General features: G+C 46.5%; 1 protein-coding gene across 2 annotated transcripts in view; it reads left to right on the forward strand.

Annotated features, from left to right (window-relative positions):
- The window catches only part of LOC135819411 (uncharacterized), a 33,677-nt gene that overhangs the window by 10,420 nt on the left and 1,365 nt on the right, over nt 1-21,892 (forward strand). Inside the window, exons 5-16 of one of the 2 annotated variants that reach the window (XM_065332619.1) lie at nt 1-72; nt 4,937-4,948; nt 7,465-7,734; nt 8,619-8,645; nt 10,189-10,458; nt 11,155-11,391; nt 14,579-14,680; nt 16,630-16,731; nt 18,678-18,782; nt 19,879-19,980; nt 21,109-21,351; nt 21,668-21,771. The exon at nt 1-72 is cut by the window's left edge and continues 182 nt beyond it. In XM_065332619.1, coding sequence (XP_065188691.1) covers nt 1-72; nt 4,937-4,948; nt 7,465-7,734; nt 8,619-8,645; nt 10,189-10,458; nt 11,155-11,391; nt 14,579-14,680; nt 16,630-16,731; nt 18,678-18,782; nt 19,879-19,980; nt 21,109-21,351; nt 21,668-21,771 — 1,646 coding nt within the window. The remainder of the gene's footprint in view (nt 73-4,936; nt 4,949-7,464; nt 7,735-8,618; nt 8,646-10,188; nt 10,459-11,154; nt 11,392-14,578; nt 14,681-16,629; nt 16,732-18,677; nt 18,783-19,878; nt 19,981-21,108; nt 21,352-21,667; nt 21,772-21,892) is intronic. The other variant, XM_065332620.1, reaches the window with a different exon arrangement.

The raw sequence follows: 21,892 nt of genomic DNA on the forward strand, positions 1-21,892 counted from the left end.
GCCCTGGCTGTTTCTGCAAGACTGGGTTCTTCCGACGCGGAGAACGCTGTGTCTCTAACTCACAGTGTCCAGGTGAGTGGCACGGATGTCGCTGCTGGCACAACAATGATTATCCCCGTAGCTATGCAGAAGACGTTACTTCAGCAACGTCTGGCGCTAGCCAGGGTCCACACAGCTTTAATTCCCGTAGCTATGCAGAAGACGTTACTTCAGTAACGTCTGGCGCTAGCCAGGGTCCACACAGCTTTAATTCCCGTAGCTATGCAGAAGACGTTACTTCAGTAACGTCTGGCGCTAGCCAGGGTCCACACAGCTTTAATTTGGTGTTTGTTTGTTTGTTTGTTTGTTTGTTTGTTTGTTTGTTTGTGTCACGCCTGGCGCTATCCCGTATCTGTCCCGTACTGTACCGTACCAGCAAAGACAGCTGGCCACAATATTTTTGTTTGTTTGTGCCATCGACATGCCTGGCGCTATCCCTTATCTGTCCCGTACCATCAAGAGTACGGTACCATCAACAGAATGAGTATATATGCGAAGTGTATCGGGGGAATGCATTCAGTGCATTAACATTTTGTGTGGATTTGTGTGCGAGGCCGAGATCCCACTAGCTGGCTGGCTGGGCCGCCTGTCGACCAGCCCGGGAATCGCATATAGGCCGATAGCATAATAATTATAACGTATATACAGTCATGTAGATGTATAGCAGGGTGTCATGTTCTGTAAACGACTCCCTGCTGTATGGGGAGATTTTCTGGAAAGAAATACGAAGTAGGGAGACGAGTAAATGCAATCAGAATGGATGTTAGTTGCCGTCAGTATAATAATAAGAAGAAGAAGAACGCCCGTGATCGGCAGAGTCAGCGCCGGTCCCAGGAAACGTCAGGACAGACATCCCGTTGACTCCAGAACGCCCGTGATCGGCAGAGTCAGCGCCGGTCCCATAGCTATGCAGAAGACGTGACTTCAGTATCTCAGTGAAACGTTTTTGCAATACAATGATGTAGCTAATCAAAGGAAAAAGCATTTCCATCAGTTCTAACAACATACACGATGAGCTAGGCAACAAAGCATAGCGCAGGGCCCTGAGCTTCCAAGCTCTCTCGTTTGGTGTTTGTTTGTTTGTTTGTTTGTGTCACGCCTGGCGCTATCCCGTATCTGTCCCGTACCGTATCGCACAGCTGGCCATTTGCTGGCTCCCGTATCTGTCCCGTACCGTACCGTACCATCAAACACAGCTGGCTACAAACAGCTGGCCACAATACAGTCGTCCCTCTCTAATCCGGCACCTTTTGCTACGGCGTTTTCTGCTGGATTAACGAGGGTGCTGGATTAAGAAATCCTGCCCTCTGACCCGGCCCTACCCAATTGCATGCATGTGTCATACGTCAAAACGCAGGGTTTTTCCGTGTCGATCCAAGTATTTGATGCACAACTTTATATTTTCAACTGTTCTCCAGGAATATACACAGTGACGAAGTGATAAAATAAAACAGAGAACATGTTCACATGTACTCTTGCACACACACGCACACACACAGGCCTGAAAATTGGCAAGACACTACTCCTTGCTAAAATAAGAAAGTATGGTTGACTGCTTAGCAGTTGTCTCCTGGACAACATTGACCCTCTTGAGAAGGCCACGCAAGCAGTCGACATCATGCAGGTCGAACGACGGATGTCCTTCGAAGCAAACAATTGCATCAGCAAGTGCGCGGGATGCTTGTGCCAGAGTTGGAAGGCTGTTGGAGTGCGCATCCAAGATGTGCTAGAGCTGTTAGCCAGTTAGTTGTAGAACGTCAGTACCGTCGGTCAGTGTCGTGCATCGTCGCTGATTGTTTTGTAACTGGTGGTGTTAGTAGACAGTATAGCGTAACTTGTAGTTCCTTGGTCTTTCTCTTTGTATAGATTGAGTTCGGGTTCGGAAAAGTCCTAACAACCAACCGAACTGAACTCTCCCGCGCGAGGTCGAGTACAGTTGTCAACTGAATTCGATCGATAACTGAACGCGATTTACGACTGCCGGATTATGAAATCAAACTACGTGCAGTTTGAGCGATTCGTTTCAAAAAGTCACTGCCGGAGGCGGAATTCAAGTGCCGGATTACGATGTAGGAATTGAACGAAAAAAATCGGTTTCATCAGAAAGTGCGCCGGTTGGCAAGGGTTCCGGATTAACAAGTGCCGGATTAGAGAGGGACGACTGTATTATGTACATGTACATGTATACGACTCCCTGTGTGTTGCAACTGTGCTTTAAGGGGACGGTTGCACTTTTCGTAGCTCCGTTTTATCTGAGTTTTCAGTCGTTCCTCTTACTAGTCTTGCCAAGGGGGTGGCTCTGGGTCCACCAGAGTTGCCCCTGGCGTATTTCTGAATTTGCTGGGGCGAGGGTTCCGCGACTTGGTCGCCAAGGCAGTGTCTTTTCAGTCACGACCGTTGTCGTCCTCGTCTCTCCATTCGCGTTGGTGTAGCTGACCCCCGAATGGTTTCAAACTGCGAAGCTCGGAGGAGTACAGTGGTGGCAGAGGCATGAGCTGTGAGTGGAGACGGTTGCTGGAGATGGATGGTGATGCAGGGAGAAGAGTTACGCTGCCTGACGCCGCGTGGGAAATTGTTTGAACCTGCAATTTCAGTTCGAGCGCGGTGGACTTCTAGACGATGTGTCCTCATGGCTGTTTTTCAACGCTTGGCCTATCGCTGATATCCCTGCGTGGGATGTTCTTCCAGTGGAGTCCAGGTGGGACTTCGGGTGCCCACACTCCATCACCTGGTTGATTGTTTCGGAACTGCAAAAATAATTATTGTTTCCTATTTTGTGCGCATCTCTTGTCATCTCTCTTTTCTATACGTCGCACACCAGATGTACTTCTATCGCCGTCTTTCTCTTGCTTTCTCTCCCTGCTTGCTGTTTTTTTTTTTCTGTTGCCACTGTCCCTCATCATACCCATGCTTGGGTGGTGGGCGGCGTGACCCGTTAGGGTAGCTGCCAATACAGTACGACTCCCTGATGTATAGAGAGACTTTCTGGAAAGAAATAGGGAGACGAGGAGGAAATGAAATTAGAATGGATGTTAGTTGCCGAATAGGTGATAGGATGCGTCAGTAAAAACATACTTTGGAAGAGACATCCCGTCGTCTCCAAAATAGGAGTGAACGGGCGAGTCAGCGCCGGTCACAGGAAACGTCGGCAGAGAGATCCCGTCGACTCCAGAACGCGCGTGCTCGGCAGAGTCAGCGCCGTTCCAGGAAACATTTCCATCAGTTCCCACAACATGCACGATGAGCTAAGTAACAAAGCATAGCGTAGGGCCCTGAGCTTCCAAGCTCTCTCGTTTGGTGTTTGTTTGTGTGTTTGTGTGTTTGTGTCACGCCTGGCGCTATCCCGTATCTGTCCCGTACCGTACCGTACCATCAAATACAGCTGGCCACATACAGCTGGCCGCAATATTCAAATAGCGCTTTCAAACGCAAGATCATAACGTGAAGCAACTTGGAAGAATGAGTATGAATGCGAAGTGTATGGGGGAATGCATGTAGGGCGATAGTGCGGGTTCGAATCCCAGGTAATGCCTGAAAAAAAAATAGGAGAATTGAAACATTTATAACATCCCTTTTCTTTTTTTGCCGTCATCAAGGCGGTAGACGGTGTCGTATTACCCTCGACCGTACCTGTCCCGTACCTGTCCCGTACCGTACAATCAAAGACGGCTGGCCACAATGCATATTCAAATAGGGCTTTCAAATACAAGATCATAACGTGAAGCAACTTGGAAGAATTAGTATGTATGCGAAGTGTATCGGGGGATACATGCAGGGCGATAGTGCGGGTTCGAATCCCAGGTTATGTCTAAAAACAAAAGGTAGCGATAGTGCGGGTTCGAATCCCAGGTTATGTCTAAAAACAAAAGGTAGAAACTTATTAGAATTTATAACATCCCTATGCTTTTTTGTCTAGGTCACCAAGGCAAACAAGGATAGCGTAGTGCCCTGAGCTTCCAAGCTCTCTCGTTTAGCGTCTAGTCTTGAACGGATTGGGAGAGCTTCAAATTCAAAGGATCACCATACCTCGGATGGTTAGAGCATTGCTCATGACAATCAAGGTACCGGGTTCGAGTCCTGGTGGGTCTGGCATTTTTATTCTCTATTCAGGCAGTTTCACTTTCCCGACTGATCCTTTGAATTTCTAGTCTGTAGGATATATCATATAGACACCACAACTACTATTACAGGTTCACTTGCTCACAAGCATGATCGAGCACCATACAGAACTGGACAGATTCTGAACCGCACCTGCAACCTTTAGCAGGTGCATAGCCTGGCCCCGGAGGGCCTGCATGCGCGTAATGCGTGTGGATTCAGCGTAGTCCGGTCACCACACCAGCAAATGCCCGTCATAGGCACTACATGGGCAAATGTGGGTAAAATGGCGACAATGGGGTGGTCTCTCTCTCTCTCTCCCCCTCTCTCTCTCTTTTTCTCTCTCTCTCTCTTTTTCTCTTCCTCTATTTTTCTCTCTCTCTCTATCTCACTATCTATCTATCTCTCTCTGTTTGTCTGTGTGTGTGTGTCTCTCTCTCTCTGTCTCTCTGTGTTTCTCTCCCTCTCTCCCTCTCTCTCTGTCTCTCTCTGTCTCTGTTTCTGTCTCTGTCTCTGTTTCTGTTTCTGTCTCTGTTTCTGCCTCTGTTTCTGTCTCTGTTTCTGTCTCTCTGTCTCTCTCTGTCTCTCTGTCTCTCCCTCTCTTTCCCACCCTCATAACCTCTCAACCCTATTGTAGCATAATCCTATATGCTAATCGACTGTGTGAAGTTAGGTCATGCCACTAATGTTGCCATACTCTGTGCTGTGTGCTTGTCCTCCAAACACTTTCTTGGTGCTGTTTTTGGTGCTGATGTTGATGCTACTCCTGACGATGCTACTATCGCACAACAAACTCCAGTACCTACACCAGGTGAGATGGTTGGCAGTGAATTCAACTTGCCTGCACGCTTCTTCCTCTGCACCACCGAAATGTGTCGACCCTGACTCGTTACAATGCACAACTTCTGTCAACCATGCCATGTTACATGCCAGCTCAGGACGTACATACACAGTCCATGCATGTCCCAGCACAGATCTCTAGCTACCTGTCAAACTGCACACCCAAGAGCGTAGATTCTGAACTACTGTAAGACATGTGAATATGCAGAGGAAGCTAATCTAACATTTTAACGAGTGACAGCTCTTCTTGAAATACTCCACCGCTCTACTCTGCGCTCCTGGCTCACATTCACAACACCGTAGAGAAGAAATACCTCGTTCTTGGTTAGCTGTTGAAAATTTCGAATGGCCAAGTTCGTCGCAGCTTCTACGTGATTGACATTTCTTTGTTTAAGTTTGTTAGAACAAGTTTTGTTGAGGTTGTAATGCCTAATCTGTGTTATATGAGGATAATGCCTGAAGACTGCAAGATTGTTAACATATCTTCTCGCTAACCTATGGGTTTTAGACCATCAACTTCTTCTTTTTTAGAACACGGAGGCTCCTTGCAACTCGTTGTAATAACTTATGTTGGGACGAAAGGTTCGAAGGTTTGAATGATCTTAGTTTTCACATTCAAAAAAAAAAGGAATGTTCAATTCAAACGAACCTTCGTGTACATATTGTTACTCGTACATACTGCACTTGTACATGTCTGTGCGCTCTGGTTGGAGTCGCGTACATGTGTAAAGTCACACATTGGCGACGACTCGCGTTGCAAAACCGCATGCAAGCGCGCTGCTCCCGCCTAGCTTCTGTCGAATGGACAAGATCCTTCTGGTTTGTACAAACGTCAGGCGAAATTACTGGTCAGTCGGCGACACGCATTTTTCACAAATATTTGCGTTTCACCTGCTGGGAGAGTATGCGTGTACTCGAGTCTCCTCCTGAGCACGTTTTTTTCTTCTTTTTTCAGCTCCAGTAGAGCTGTATTTTTCATTGCAAAGCCGTCCTCGATTGTTGTGTTCGTTGTTCAAACGAAGTGGACATTCAATCATGAAGGCAGAGGACATAGGAGCCTGATTGGAGTTTCTCGTGGCATAGGACGGCCACACAGAGACACTTTGGGATTTTCTGAATATAAAATACCGTACGCACGATGCTGAGATCAATTTGTGCGACATCAAATTGTTTGTGATCTACCACATCGAGCAGAACGGGATCCAAACACAAGCTTACCGACGGTTAGGCTGCCGACCTGACTGGACAAATGATCCCTGGCTTCACCAGACGCCAGAAGTCGCACACCATGTCCTTTGCCGCGACGTCCATCTCCAAAAAGAACTCCATCTTCGTCGTGAAAAGGCTTGAAATACTCAATATTCAACCGAGATTCGCGGTCTCACCCTTTCTCAGATCGAATCGTTTTTTGTTGTAGCAGTTGCAGGGCAGATCCCCGCCACTACTTCAACAGAAGATGGCTCCAAAGCATGCCTGGAACAAGCCATATCGAGGTTGCAAGCCACCCCTCTCAGCAGTTTTTTTTGAAGAAATTCGAAATTTCAATGGTGGAAGATATACTATGAAGAGAATTTCAAAAAGTATGTTTCGCGGAGCGATCGCTCAACCTACGTCATTCAAACTTTGCAGGATGGTTCAGACGTACATGCTAGGCATGGAACCACAGAAGATGATATCATAGCTGACACACACAGAGTCACAAACACAGCAGATTCGTGTGCACAGATACTAAATTAGTGGACGTCGTCATCTTCTTCCCGCTGATCCCAAATGTACTATGACGTGGTATTTCGCCTGACGTGACATGCCGACCCTCGCGAGGGCTCAAAGTCAAAGTGCTAGTACTCAGCGGCTAGGCTACAGGAACGTTGCAAATAATTTCGGAGGTGCATGCGATCCGAGCAATTATTTTTTATCAGCTATGGCAGGATTTCAAAGGAAGATGTGTTCGAAGCCGACTCCTGTTCCCAACATCTGGCCAGGTTGGACAATTGTCTGGGAACAGTTCGATAAGTTGTCCGTTGATGGGAAACTAAGAGCTGTTGTTATCATGCAGGGGTCCGCAAATCCTAATCTCCACAACCACTTGGAAGCGCGTAAGACGACGAAAGCTGTGTTGGCCGTGAAGCAGCTGAAACTACAGCCATTTTTTCAAGTGTTTCTATCGAATCGTCCTTGATCTGAGGCATGCTCGCATGGTGTCTGGAATCTCCTGGTTCGCTGGTGCTTCGTAAATTTGTAGCCTATGTGACAGTGTATATCTACATGTCTCGTGGAGCACAACTTTGTATGCTGCACTTCAATAGAAGGTTCGAACACTCGTTCGTTTGAAGCAGAAGGATTATTTTCTCGTAAGGAACATTATTTTGTCCCAACACTAGTTCTCACACACCTTACAGTACCACCTGCAATTATTATAGTTTTTCCTAGATGTCATGGGGGTCACGATTGTTAAATCCGAGCTCTCTGGTCTGTTTTGTCTCTTAGAGGTGGCTAAGACCAATCCGCAAGCCAATTACGGCACCGGAGTTACGTTCCACCTCCCAGCCTTTAAGCCTGGCTACTCAAGACAGCTGGTGGAGATTGGACAACAGGGCTCGGCGGTGACTGTTGCGGTTCGACTCTCTTCTGAAGATGTTGAAAACGGCTACGTGTCTGTAACGCCGGGTTATCATACCTACGGTTTCCAATACGTCCGTGACAGCGACCGTCGTGAGTCACCTATCGGTGCCACGTTCTCAGTGGGTACTCCACCTGGTAAGTACCTAATCCAAGGACAAAGGGAACAAATTTTGTAGTAAAGAAAAGGACCAAGGAACTACAAGTTACGCTATAATGTCCACTAACACCACCAGTTACTAAAAAATCAGCTCATACGAGTCCATACAAAAGGGGACAGATGATGCTTTTGCAATATCGGCTGACTTTTGAATACCGTACTGGCAATATATGTTGCCGCAGTGAGGCCATGAAGCGTTACATTGGCACATCTTTGCCGCACGCAGGGCGTTACATGCAAAGTCGCACAGGAGCCGTTACACAGGTTTCTATATTGCCGCAGTCCTTTTTTTGCTGTTGCCACATCATTTTTTTGCTATTGCCGCATCATTTTTTGCAAACTGCAATGAAAAGATCGCCGCACCCCGCCGGACGCGCGTTACGAACTCAACGAAAATTTGTCGCACTAGCCTGGTCGCGCGTTACGCCGCACCCTCCTGCGTTACGCGTTACGCGGCAACATATATTGCCAGTACGGTATTCAACTAGCATTTAGAAGTCATTCCTCTTGTAGTTCGAAGTGTTGTGTACTGTTCAGTCAGTGCTGCCAACCAACTGGGTCTGTTTTGCGTACTGTGACTCTCTCTCTCTCTCACTCTCTTTCTCTCTCTATCTCTCTCTCTATCTCTCTCTCTCTCTCTCTCTCTCTCTCTCTCTCTCTCTTTCCCACCCTTACCCTCTCTTTCCCACCCTCATAACCTCTCAACCCTATTGTAGCATAATCCTATATGCTAATCGACTGTGTGAAGTTACGTCATGCCACTAATGTTGCCATACTCTGTGCTGTGTGCTTGTCCTCCAAACACTTTCTTGATGCTGTTTTGGTGCTGATGTTGATGCTACTCCTGACGATGCTACTATAGCACAACAAACTCCAGTACCTACACCAGGTGAGATGGATGGCAGTGAATTCAACTTGCCTGCACGCTTCTTCCTCTGCACGACCGAAATGTGTCGACCCTGACTCGTTACAATGCACAACTTCTGTCAACCATGCCATGTTACATGCCAGCTCAGGACGTACATACACAGTCCATGCATGTCCCAGCACAGATCTCTAGCTACCTGTCAAACTGCACACCCAAGAGCGTAGATTCTGAACTACTGTAAGACATGTGAACATGCAGAGGAAGCTAATCTAACATTTTAACGAGTGACATCTCTTCTTGAAATACTCCACCACTCCACTCTGCACTCCTGGCTCACATTCACAACACCGTAGAGAAGAAATTCGTTCTTGGTTAGCTGTTGAAAATTTCGAATGGCCAAGTTCGTCGCAGCTTCTACGTGATTGACATTTCTTTGTTTAATTAAGTTTGTTAGAACAAGTTTTGTTGAGGTTGTAATGCCTGATCTGTGTTATGTGAGGATAATGCCTGAAGAGTGCAAGATCGTTAACATATCTTCTTGTTAACCTATGGGTTTTAGACCATCAACTTCTTCTTTTTTAGAACACGGAGGCTCCTTGCAACTCGTTGTAATAACTTATGTTGGGACGAAAGGTTCAAGGGTTTGAATGATCTTAGTTTTCACATTCAAAAGAAGGAATGTCCAATTCAAACGAACCTTCGTGTACATATTGTTACTCGTACATACTGCACTTGTACATGTCTGTGCGCTCTGGTTGGAGTCGCGTACATGTGTGAAGTCACACATTGGCGACGACTCGCATTGCAGAACTGCATGCAAGCGCGCTGCTCCCGCCTAGCTTCTGTCGAATGGACAAGATCCTTCTGGTTTGTACAAATGACATGCCGACCCTTGCGAGGGCTTGAAGTCAAAGTGCTAGTACACAGCGGCTAGGCTACAGGAACGTTGCAAATATTTTCGGAGGTGCATGCGATCCGAGCAAGTACTTTTTATCAGCTATGGCAGGATTTCAAAGGAAGATGTGCTCGAAGCTAACTCCTGTTCCCAACATCTGGCCAGGTTGGACAATTGTCTGGGAACAGTTCGATAAGTTGTCCGTTGATGGGAAACTAAAAGCTATTGTTATCATGCAGGGGTCCGCAAATCCTAATCTTCACAACCACTTGGAAGCGCATAAGACGACGAAAGCTGTGTTGGCCGTGAAGCAGCTGAAACTACAGCCGTTTTTCAAGTGTTTCTATCGAATCGTCCTTGATCTGAGGCATGCTCGCATGGTGTCTGGAATCTCCTGGTTCGCTGGTGCTTCGTAAATTTGTAGCCTATGTGACAGTGTATATCTACATGTCTCGCGGAGCACAACTTTGTATGCTGCACTTCAATAGAAGGTTCGAACACTCGTTCGTTTCAAGCAGAAGGATTCTTTTCTTTTAAGGAACATTATTTTGTCCCAACACTAGTTCCCACGCACCTTACAGTAACATCTGCAATTATTATAGTTTTTCCTAGATGTCATGGGGGTCACGATTGTTAAATCCGAGCTCTCCGGTCTGTTTTGTCTCTTAGAGGTGGCTAAGACCAATCCGCAAGCCAATTACGGCACCGTAATTACGTTCCACGTCCCAGCCGTTAAGCCTGGCTACTCAAGACAGCTGGTGGAGATTGGACAACAGGGCTCGGCGGTGACTGTTGCGGTTCGACTCTCTTCTGAAGATGTTGAAAACGGCTACGTGACTGTAAAGCCGGGTTATCATACCTACGGTTTCCAATACGTCCGTGACAGCGACGGTCGTGAGTCACCTGTCGGTGCCACGTTCTCAGTGGGTACTCCACCTCGTAAGTACCTAATCCGAGGGCAAAGGGAACAAATTTTATAGTAAAGAAAAGGACCAAGGTGTAATGTCCACTAACACCACCAGTTACTAAAAAATCAGCTCATGCAAGTCCATACAAAGAGGACAGATGATGCTTTTGCAATATCGGCTGACTTTTGAATATTCAACTAGCATTTAGAAGTCATTTCTCTTGTAGTTCGAAGTTTTGTGTACTGTCCAGTCAGTGCTGCCAACCAACTGGGTCTGTTTTGCGTACTGTGACTTCTGACTTTCCGTGTTTTGCAGTGGGGTTTTTTCGCGCTACCAATGTGCTGTCGTGTGCAGCGCTTGTATTGTGCTTTTTGGACACCCACAGTCTTGTCGGTGGCTGAATTTGCTAGTGCAAAACATGTGTGACTTGTACCCCGACATGATATGTTGTGCTATGTGTAGTCAAAGCATGGTATGTACTCACTTTGGCACAGGGATATTCATCGCTCAGCTTGCGCTTGCCATGCTTCCGCATATATATGCTTCTGCATACATATCTAGTGCAGGTGATGGATCTTCAATTTTCCGTACCATTTTGCTTCCGTACTGCGGAGCGTTTTCCGTACAAATACGGAAAAAGTACGGAAGGTTGGCAGCACTGTTACCTTGTTGAAAACGTTGGCTCTGTGTTTTTGTGTTTGTCATCTTGATACTTTGTTGTTTGCAGCTACTAATGCTGATGCTAATGCTGATGCTAATGCTGATGCTAATGCTGATGCAAATGCTGATGATTTCGGTGATGATTTCGGTGATAATCTTGATGCTGTTTTTGGTGCTGATACTGATGCTGATGCCACTGCTGACGATGCTACTGCTGAAGATGCTACTGCTGACGATGCTACTGCTGAAGATGCTACTGCTGAAGATGCTACTGTCGCACAACAAGCTCCAGTAACTATACCAGGTGAGATGGATGGCATTGAATTCAACTTACCTGCATGGTATTTCAACTTTGGAAAAGATGGATACAAAATCGTTATTTAATTGGCAATATTGTAATAATCATGAAGTTGGTTGCTCCAACGAGGAGCACACGCTTCTTGCCGAACTTGACACTTGACTGACTCACGACTGCCATCCGGAGTACACGAGGAGCAAGTTGCACCTTCCACTCGGCAAACCGGAAAGAAAGCACCACTCCCTGCCCAATACAACTTCATGACTATTATCGCCGAAGTCGCAACTTCTAAGTTAATATTGTAATAAGCCAGGGCGGTTGGGTTTGTTATTATAGGGGAGGCTTTATTGGTTTTGTGTCTGGATTATGCAGCATCCCGAGTCACTTAATTAAGACCATGGGAGTACTGCTGTTGTATGTGAAGAAAAGAAAATAAGGGAGAGAGAAAAATGAAAGAAAACAAAGAGAAACACTGGAAACAACAAATACACAATGATACAATCCTTTATACAACTAATCTGCTAGACAGAGACTCAACAGAAGCCGGTACAGAAATAGCAGGAGAGGTAAATCAGAAAACAAGATCCGTTGAAAAGTAGCCATCATCAAACCTAACATAGAACCATTCTGCTACACAGTGTCCCTGAAGGCAGCTATATGATTCTTCTCATTCAACATCGGCCAAGGACCGTCCAACCAGCGAATGGGGGTCGATAATAATTATTGTTGTCTTTTGTTATTGGCAAGTTATTATTATTAGAAATGTGCAAACTAGTGTTGGAACTTATGTTCTTTATGAGAAAAGAATCCTTCTGTTTCAAACGAACTACTGTTCGAACCTTCTATTGAAGTGCAGCATACAACATTGTCCTCCGCGATACGTGTAGATACTGGCACATAGGCCGAAAATTTACGAAGCACCAGCGCACCAGGAGATTCCAGACACCATGCGAGCGTGCCTCAGATCAAGGATGATTCAATAGGCCTTATTCACGTTGTACAGATGCGCGGAATCCCTTAGAATCTCGTATTATCTTGTAGAATCCCGTAGACCCGGTTGGTTGTTGAATGTGCAGGACCCTATTGTGTTTACTGCTACAGTCAGACCTCGCTTAACTGCACACATCCGTTTTCCACAAAAAATATCCGGATAGGCGAGGGAACCGGATAACTGAACACACACACTGTATATGCATGTGGCATATCAAAAGGAGTGGCATCGTACATGCATGCAGACGGGTCCTATGCAGTACAACTAGCGTGCACAATATGTAAAACAAGCGAGAAAAATGACAAGTGCATGCAACTGAGTGCTAATCGCATGCATCCAGCAGGTCAAGGACCTCATTAATTTTGTTGTATGCATAACGTACGCTGCACATCGGTAACCAGCGATTTTCTTCCGGATGGCGAGGGATCCGGATAAAACGAGGACCGGATAAGCGAGGTCTGACTGTATTTTTACTATGAAATGGGCCCTGAAGGAATTTCATATGAAAACTTTCTCTGGCAGAGATCTAGCTAGATCAATCCCAAAGTGAAGAAGCTGGAAAAGCGATTTTTTGCCCTGAATTATGAGGCTAAATGGGTCAAACGCGCATGTATAGCACACAACAAACACCCAACCGGGTATGTACACACCCATGACGCTAGTACAGAACTTCGTACATCTGTACAACGTGCATAAGGACTATAGAAAAACACTTTTAAAACGGATGTAGTTTCAGCTTCACAGCCGACGCAGCTTCCGTCGTCTTATGCGTTTTCAAGTGGCCGTGAATATTAGAAGTTACGGGCCCGTTTTATGATAACAACAGCTTTTAGTTTCCCATCAACGGTCAACTTATCGAACGTTCCCAGACAATTGTCCAACTTGGCCAGATGTTGGGAACAGGAGTGGGCTGAAAACGTACAATAGGGGAAAGAGAGATCATGTACGGGGAGCGTGCGGGGTCAAATAGTTAGAGTCCTAATGGAGCGGGAAAGTGGGTGTGTGTACGTGCACATATGGGATATTATTACTTTTATTCACACATATCCGCCGGATGAGTACGCGTGGCCCATGCACCATGGGGACCCACGGATACAAACCAGCATATGTTCCCTCGGCAATACAAGCAAGCAAGCACGCAAAGATAAATGAGAGCCCAGGCAGCGAAAACAAAACGAAGAGAGATGAGGACATAGGCAACGAAAACAATTCCAAAGCATAGCCAGGGATTGAATGTGCGCATCTGTGTACGACAGTTAATACGGCTAGTGCAGCCGTACAGAGCGCAGCAGCACGAAAATACAAAAGTGCCACAGCAGCAGCCAAGAGTGTGCAAACACTAAAAAAGAAGATCAGTCCATGAAAAATTATTGTCGCCACAGGTAGACATCTCCGGCAAGAATGCATGCGTGCGCACGAGTAGGCAGGCAAGCATGTCAGATGTAATCGTATTATTATGGCCAGGCTAATGGGATAGAGCGCCCAAAAAAGGTGCATGCAGGCATTAGTGTGTGAGTGCATGCATATACGGGAGAGAGACCCGAACACATCTTTTCTCAAGACATACATGTCGATTCAAACCCGTTATCGCGGCATAGTCATGGCCTTCCAGATATGAGGTTGGGGGTTTGTCACGCGAAATTACGCATCTATGAGCGACATCCACAAAACCTGCTGGGAGAGTACGCGTATACTCGAGTCTCATCCTGTATGGTTCGCGGCGCGATCATTCTACTTACGTCATTCAAACTTTGCAGGATGGTTCTTACCTACACGGTAGGCATGGAACCACAGGGCTTGATGTCATAGCTGACACGCAAAGTCACACGTACAGCACATTCGTGTGCACAGATACTAAATTAGTGGACGTCGTCATCTTCTTCCCGCTGGTCTCAAATGTACGATGACGTGCTATTTCGCCTGACGCGAGTGCCAGGTTGAGTGAAGATTACCTCAACCCCAGCATACTTATCCGGGATTGGTTATCTGACATTAGTTAGGCAGGCTATGGTGATGAAGGAGAGAAGAGATGAGCACTGTCCCCACACTATGTCCAGCTCTGTGATGCAGGACTTCTGCACTAACATCTCCTGACCCTACAGTCAGCTATAGCTAGGTGTGCCATGATACATGACAGTTTGACATGTAGCTCTATGTCTTCTCTCTGTTCTCACAATACTTTGTTACTTTGTTGTGTTGCAGCTGCTGATGCTGACGATGATAGTGATGACTTTGATGCTGACTTGGATGCTGTTTTCGGTACTGATGCTGATGCTGATACTGATGCTGCTGATTCTACACCAGGTGAGATGAAAGTCATCGAAATCAACTTACTGCCCACCAACGTGTTAACAACTTTTATAACGAGAGGATGCAGAACCGTCATCACATGGTCGTGGTCAGTACGTGGCTCTGGTCTGCAGTATTTAACACGCTGGTCTGTCTTACATAACTCTTTGAGGACAACAAGTATACCCGCTTTTAAGGTATATGTAGCTGGGTTCCTAAAGACGAGTATCCGTTTCCAAATGTTCAGTTTGTGCAGCGCATATAGATCACTGCACAAATTGTTGTAACTCCATTGTCCTTTCTTCGATTGCCAAAAGTGAGGGCTCGTTGGAAAGCTGATAGAACAAGTGTTCCAACAGTGTGTCATTTGATATGGCGCAGAGAAGAATCACTGGACAAATTGTGTTCAAATTCCGCGCATGGGGAGCGCGGCAGTGCTCGAACAAGGACATTCCCTGTGATTCATGGTTGCATAGTGCATGCGGAGTGGGGACCAAATGAATCGCTTGAAGGGGAAGTTAATGCACAAATCAAAATTTCACCAGTTGTAGTCTTCGGGGTACTGAGACGTGGTGGTCTTGGTCTGAGAAAGCTGAGACGCTCCCTACCTACTTGAATCCCAAAAGAACTCGCGCACTTCCACCGAAACTGGGTGACTGCGCCCTACTAGATGGGGATTTGTATGCAAAATGTCACTAAAAGCGCCATTTCGTTCTTGTAAAAGCACGGATGACCGCGATTGGCCCATATGTTGTAGTCTTTTGGACGCTGAGTCGACTGGTTTTGGTCCGAAAAGGCTGCGATGCAGCGTTCCTCCTTTATTCCCAATCGAACATGGTTGAACAAGCGGTCACGTGCTCCTGGGTGCCCAAATCACCTGGTCACCAGGCCAGCAGGCGACAACTTTCACACCAAGGTTCAACTCGAGTGACAGGACTGCACCCAAAAAAGGTCAAACAGGCTAGTAAGTTGTACCCTGCAGGCACGGTGACCAGGTGACTGGTGTACGCAGGAGCACGTGACCGCTTGTTCAACCATGTTCGATTGGGAATAAATGAGGAACGCTGCATCGCAGCCTTTTCGGGCCAAAACCAATCGACTCAGTGTCCAAAAGACTACAACATATGGGCCAATCGCGGTCATCCATGCTTTTATAAGAACGAAATGGGGCTTTTAGTGACATTTTGCATACAAATCCCCATCTAGTAGGGCGCAGTCACCCAGTTTCGGTGGAAGTGTGCGAGTTCGATTGGGATTCAAGTAGGAAGGGAGCGTCTCAGCTTTCTCGGATCACGACCATTCGACTCAGCACCCCGAAGACTACAACTGGTGAAATTTTGATTTTTGCCTTTTAACTTCCCCTTTGAGCTTCATGAATCTGCAGGACTTTGATTGAAAAGGCATGAAGACGAATCTGTTGTCCTGTTGGATATGTAGTGGCAATAATTGGAAAGACATACTGGGACGTAGTGCGACTGTTGCTTGCCTCTGCGCGTACCCTGTATGAATCAAGTCATTTTGCGGGAGTCCTCAAAGGGTTAACAACTTTTATAAAAGACAGATACAAAACCGTCAGCACATAGTCTTGGTCGGCTTGTGGCTCTGGTCTTAGCTCACTGGTCTACTGCACTTAACGCACTGGTCTACTGCACTTAACGCACTGGTCTACTGCACTTAACGCACTGGTCTTTTAGTTCAGGTAATGTAACAGGTCATGTAGTGGATTAGCGGATGCTGGGATTGGTTATCTGACATTAGTTAGGCAGGCTATGGTGATGAAGGAGAGAGGAGATGAGCACTGTCCCCACACTATGTCCAGCTCTGTGATGCAGGACTTCTGCACTAACATCTCCTGACCCTACAGTCAGCTATAGCTAGGTGTGCCATGATACATGACAGTTTGACATGTAGCTCTATGTCTTCTTTCTGTGCTCACAAAACTTTGGTACTTTGTTGTGTTGCAGCTGCTGATGCTGACGATGATAGTGATGACTTTGATGCTGACTTGGATGCTGTTTTCGGTACTGATGCTGATGCTGATACTGATGCTGCTGATTCTACACCAGGTGAGATGAAAGTCATCGAAGTCAACTTACTGCCCACCAACGTGTTAACAACTTTTATAACAAGAGGATGCAGAACCGTCATCACATGGTCGTGGTCAGTACGTGGCTCTGGTCTGCAGTACTTAACACGCTGGTCTGTCTTACATAACTCTTTGAGGACAACAAGTATACCCGCTTTTAAGGTATATGTAGCTGGGTTCCTAAAGACGAGTATCCGTTTCCAAATGTTCAGTTTGTGCAGCGCATATAGATCACTGCATAAATTGTTGTAACTCCATTGTCCTTTCTTCGATTGCCAAAAGTGAGGGCTCGTGGGAAAGCTGATAGAACAAGTGTTCCAACGGTGTGTCATTTGATATGGCGCAGAGAAGAATCACTGGACAAATTGTGTTCAAATTCCGCGCATGGGGAGCGCGGCAGTGCTCGAACAAGGACATTTCCTGTGATTCATGGTTGCATAGTGCATGCGGAGTGGGGACCAAATGAATCGCTTGAAGGGGAAGTTAATGCAAAAATCAAAATTTCACCAGTTGTAGTCTTCGGGGTGCTGAGACGTGGTGGTCTTGGTCTGAGAAAGCTGAGACGCTCCCTTCCTACTTGAATCCCAAAAGAACTCGCGCACTTCCACCGAAACTGGATGACTGCGCCCTACTAGATGGGGATTTGCATGCAAAATGTCACTAAAAGCGCCATTTCGTTCTTATAAAAGCACGGATGACCGCGATTGGCCCATTGTTGTACTCTTTTGGACGCTGAGTCGACTGGTTTTGGTCCGAAAAGGCTGCGATGCAGCGTTCCTCCTTTATTCCCAATCGAACATGGTTGAACAATCGGTCACGTGCTCGTGGGTGCCCAAATCACCTGGTCACCACGCCAGCAGGCGACAACTTTCACACCAAGGTTCAACTCGAGTGACATGACTGCACCCAAAAAAGGTCAAACAGGCTAGTAAGTTGTACCCTGCAGGCACGGTGACCAGGTGACTGGTGTACGCAGGAGCACGTGACCGCTTGTTCAACCATGTTCGATTAGGAATAAAGGAGGAACGCTGCATCGCAGCCTTTTCGGGCCAAAACCAATCGACTCAGTGTCCAAAAGACTACAACATATGGGCCGATCACGGTCATCCATGCTTATATATAAACGAAATGGCGCTTTTAGTGACATTTTGCATACAAATCCCCATCTAGTAGGGCGCAGTCACCCAGTTTCGGTGAAAGTGTGCGAATTAGATTGGGATTCAAGTAGGAAGGGAGCGTCTCAGCTTTCTCGGATCACGACCATTCGACTCAGCACCCCGAAGACTACAACTGGTGAAATTTTGATTTTTGCCTTAACTTCCCCTTTGAGGTTCATGAATCCGCAGGACTTTGATTGAAAAGGCATGAAGACGAATCTGTTGTCCTGTTGGATATCTAGTGGCAATAATTGGAAAGACATACTGGGACATAGTGCGACTGCTGCTTGCCTCTGCGCGTACCCTGTATGAATCAAGTCATTTTGCGGGAGTCCTCAAAGGGTTAACAACTTTTATAAAAGACAGATACAAAACCGTCAGCACATAGTCTTGGTCGGCTTGTGGCTCTGGTCTTAGCTCACTGGTCTACTGCACTTAACGCACTGGTCTACTGCACTTAACGCACTGGTCTACTGCACTTAACGCACTGGTCTTTTAGTTCAGGTAATGTAACAGGTCATGTAGTGGATTAGCGGATGCTGGGATTGGTTATCTGACATTTGTTAGGCAGGCTATGGTGATGAAGGAGAGAGGAGATGAGCACTGTCCCCACACTATGTCCAGCTCTGTGATGCAGGACTTCTGCACTAACATCTCCTGACCCTACAGTCAGCTATAGCTAGGTGTGCCATGATACATGACAGTTTGACATGTAGCTCTATGTCTTCTTTCTGTGCTCACAAAACTTTGGTACTTTGTTATGTTGCAGCTGCTGATGCTGATGCTGATGTTAGTGATGACTTTGATGCTGACTTGGATGCTGTTTTCGGTACTGATGCTGATGCTGATACTGATGCTGCTGATTCTACACCAGGTGAGATGAAAGTCATCGAAGTCAACTTACTGCCCACCAACGTGTTAACAACTTTTATAACAAGAGGATGCAGAACCGTCATCACATGGTCGTGGTCAGTACGTGGCTCTGGTCTGCAGTACTTAACACGCTGGTCTGTCTTACATAACTCTTTGAGGACAACAAGTATACCTGCTCTTAAGGTATATGTAGCTGGGTTCCTAAAGATGAGTATACGTTTCCAAATGTTCAGTTTGTGCAGCGCATATAGATCACTGCACAAATTGTTGTAACTCCATTGTCCTTTCTTCGATTGCCAAAAGTGAGGGCTCGTTGGAAAGCTGATAGAACAAGTGTTCCAACGGTGTGTCATTAGATATGGCGCAGAGAAGAATCACTGGACAAATTGTGTTCAAATTCCGCGCATGGGGAGCGCGGCAGTGCTCGAACAAGGACATTCCCTGTGATTCATGGTTGCATAGTGCATGCGGAGTGGGGACCAAATGAATCGCTTGAAGGGGAAGTTAATGCAAAAATCAAAATTTCACCAGTTGTAGTCTTCGGGGTGCTGAGACGTGGTGGTCTTGGTCTGAGAAAGCTGAGACGCTCCCTTCCTACTTGAATCCCAAAAGAACTCGCGCACTTCCACCGAAACTGGGTGACTGCGCCCTACTAGATGGGGATTTGTATGCAAAATGTCACTAAAAGCCCCATTTCGTTCTTATAAAAGCACGGATGACCGCGATTGGCCCATATGTTGTACTCTTTTGGACACTGAGTCGACTGGTTTTGGTCCGAAAAGGCTGCGATGCAGCGTTCCTCCTTTATTCCCAATCGAACATGGTTGAACAAGCGGTCACGTGCTCCTGGGTGCCCAAATCACCTGGTCACCACGCCAGCAGGCGACAACTTTCACACCAAGGTTCAACTCGAGTGACAGGACTGCACCCAAAAAAGGTCAAACAGGCTAGTAAGTTGTACCCTACAGGCACGGTGACCAGGTGACTGGTGTACGCAGGAGCACGTGACCGCTTGTTCATGATACATGACAGTTTGACATGTAGCTCTATGTCTTCTTTCTGTGCTCACAAAACTTTGGTACTTTGTTGTGTTGCAGCTGCTGATGCTGACGATGATAGTGATGACTTTGATGCTGACTTGGATGCTGTTTTCGGTACTGATGCTGATGCTGATACTGATGCTGCTGATTCTACACCAGGTGAGATGAAAGTCATTGAAGTCAACTTACTGCCCACCAACGTGGTGTTAAACCCCTTTTGTGCCAGATCAGTTACTACACGCTTAACCGGCATGCGCCCTGGCAGTACATGCAGTGTTCACATTGGACACTAAATGTATCGCCATTTCACTCACCAGTAACAGATTTCCATCATCATAGACTCCCTGGAAAGCTGAGGATCTCCCCTGTCGATCCATGGTGCTCAGTGCTCCGTAGGCGCAGGAGAACGGCCTACAAAAGCTTCGCGAGCCACTCCAATGTGCTTTTGTAGTACTCTGCTCACAATACCTTGTTACTTTGTTGTGTTGCAGCTGCTGATGTTGATGGTGATGGTGATGACTTTGATGCTAACTTGGATGCTGTTTTCGGTACTGATGCTGATGCTGCTGATTCTACACCAGGTGAGATGAAAGTCATTGGAGTCAACTTACTGGCCACCAATGTGTTGTTCACAACTTTGATAAAAAGATAGATACATAGTCTTGGTCAGTGCGTGGCTCTGGTCTGTCGTACATAACACACTGGTCTGTAGTACTTGTGCACTGGTCTTTCAGTGCAAGTAATGTGACAGATCATGTAGCGGATGGACAGATGCTGTATAGGTAGAACTTGTCTGTATGTATGTATGTATGTATGTATGTATGTATGTATGTATGTCTGTATGTCTGTATGTCTGTATGTCTGTCTGTGTCTAACTCTGTCTGTCTGTATAAAGACAACTGGATATAGCCAAGTGAAATTTAATTAATCCTAAAGTAACGCTCAAACAAACAAACATGGATGCAGTGAATGGGATTTTTGGTCTTTGACCACTTTGTGGTGGGTCTGATCTACTCACCTCCCACCGCTTAGGAGCTGCATATGTGCCTTGATCCAAGAGGATGGTGGCGTTCCTGCGGATGTGGAAAACTGGGCCGAGTCTCACGCGAACCGTATTTTTTTTAACGCTCAAACATGATTCTTTGTACTGGACAGTTGCTGGCACGTCATCGTGTGGGCAATCAAGCTTTTGCTGAATTGTCTGTCTCTGTCTTTGTCTGTTTCTCTCTTCCTCTCTATTTCTCTCTCTCTCCCTCTCTCTCCCGCCCCGTCCAAATCACTAATCAGCTGTAGAACCCGAAAGCGTGGCGTGGAACGGTGAGTGCCCAGCACAGAGAGAATGCGGTCAATTCAATAAGCTCGGCAGTGTGGCGGGTCAGTGCTGCCCATCGTGCAGCAGGAACATCTCTCAGTGTGCCGGCACACAATGCCCACCTATCCGTGGCTGTATAAGATACGACAATAGCGTGCGGCCGGGTCAGTGCTGCCTGAGATGCAGACGCCGCAGAACCAAAATCAATAACAGCCCAAGTAAGTATACACTACTGTGCTGCTCCTTTTAACGTTGTGTACTGTAAAACATGGAAACATAGCAAGGAAGTAAATCTAAGGGCATAAACGAGTTACATTTCATTTCCGTTGTTCTGTTGAGGCTGTATTGTCTCAGTCTCAACAGCTGCCGAAATTGCGTATATTCACAGTAGGTGAAAAGGGCATGATGAGGGAGGGACACATGCAATGTAGGTACCAGTAGGCAGGTCGATGCTTAGACATTGCCCTCACTCCATTTGACAATGTCTTCCTTGTTTTGTTTTTTGTTTTTTGTTTTTTTTGTACGTTCGTATAGATGCTGTCTGCGCTGATGTGATCTGCGCAAAGGGAATGACGTGTGCCAACAAGCATGGCAGAGCTGTGTGCGTATGCAAGACTTGTCCAGATGCAAAGACACAAGTAAGCCTGCTGTAATATCTCACTTATTCTTTCTTCCCCTGCAAAATTACAGATCAGGCAGAAACACTGCAGCTGCGCCAGACCATCTGTCTCCCACCACCAAATTTGTATAGTGTTCTAA

This window comes from Sycon ciliatum, chromosome 6 (assembly GCF_964019385.1).
Source record: "Sycon ciliatum chromosome 6, ocSycCili1.1, whole genome shotgun sequence".
Taxonomy (NCBI): Eukaryota; Metazoa; Porifera; class Calcarea; order Leucosolenida; family Sycettidae; genus Sycon; species Sycon ciliatum.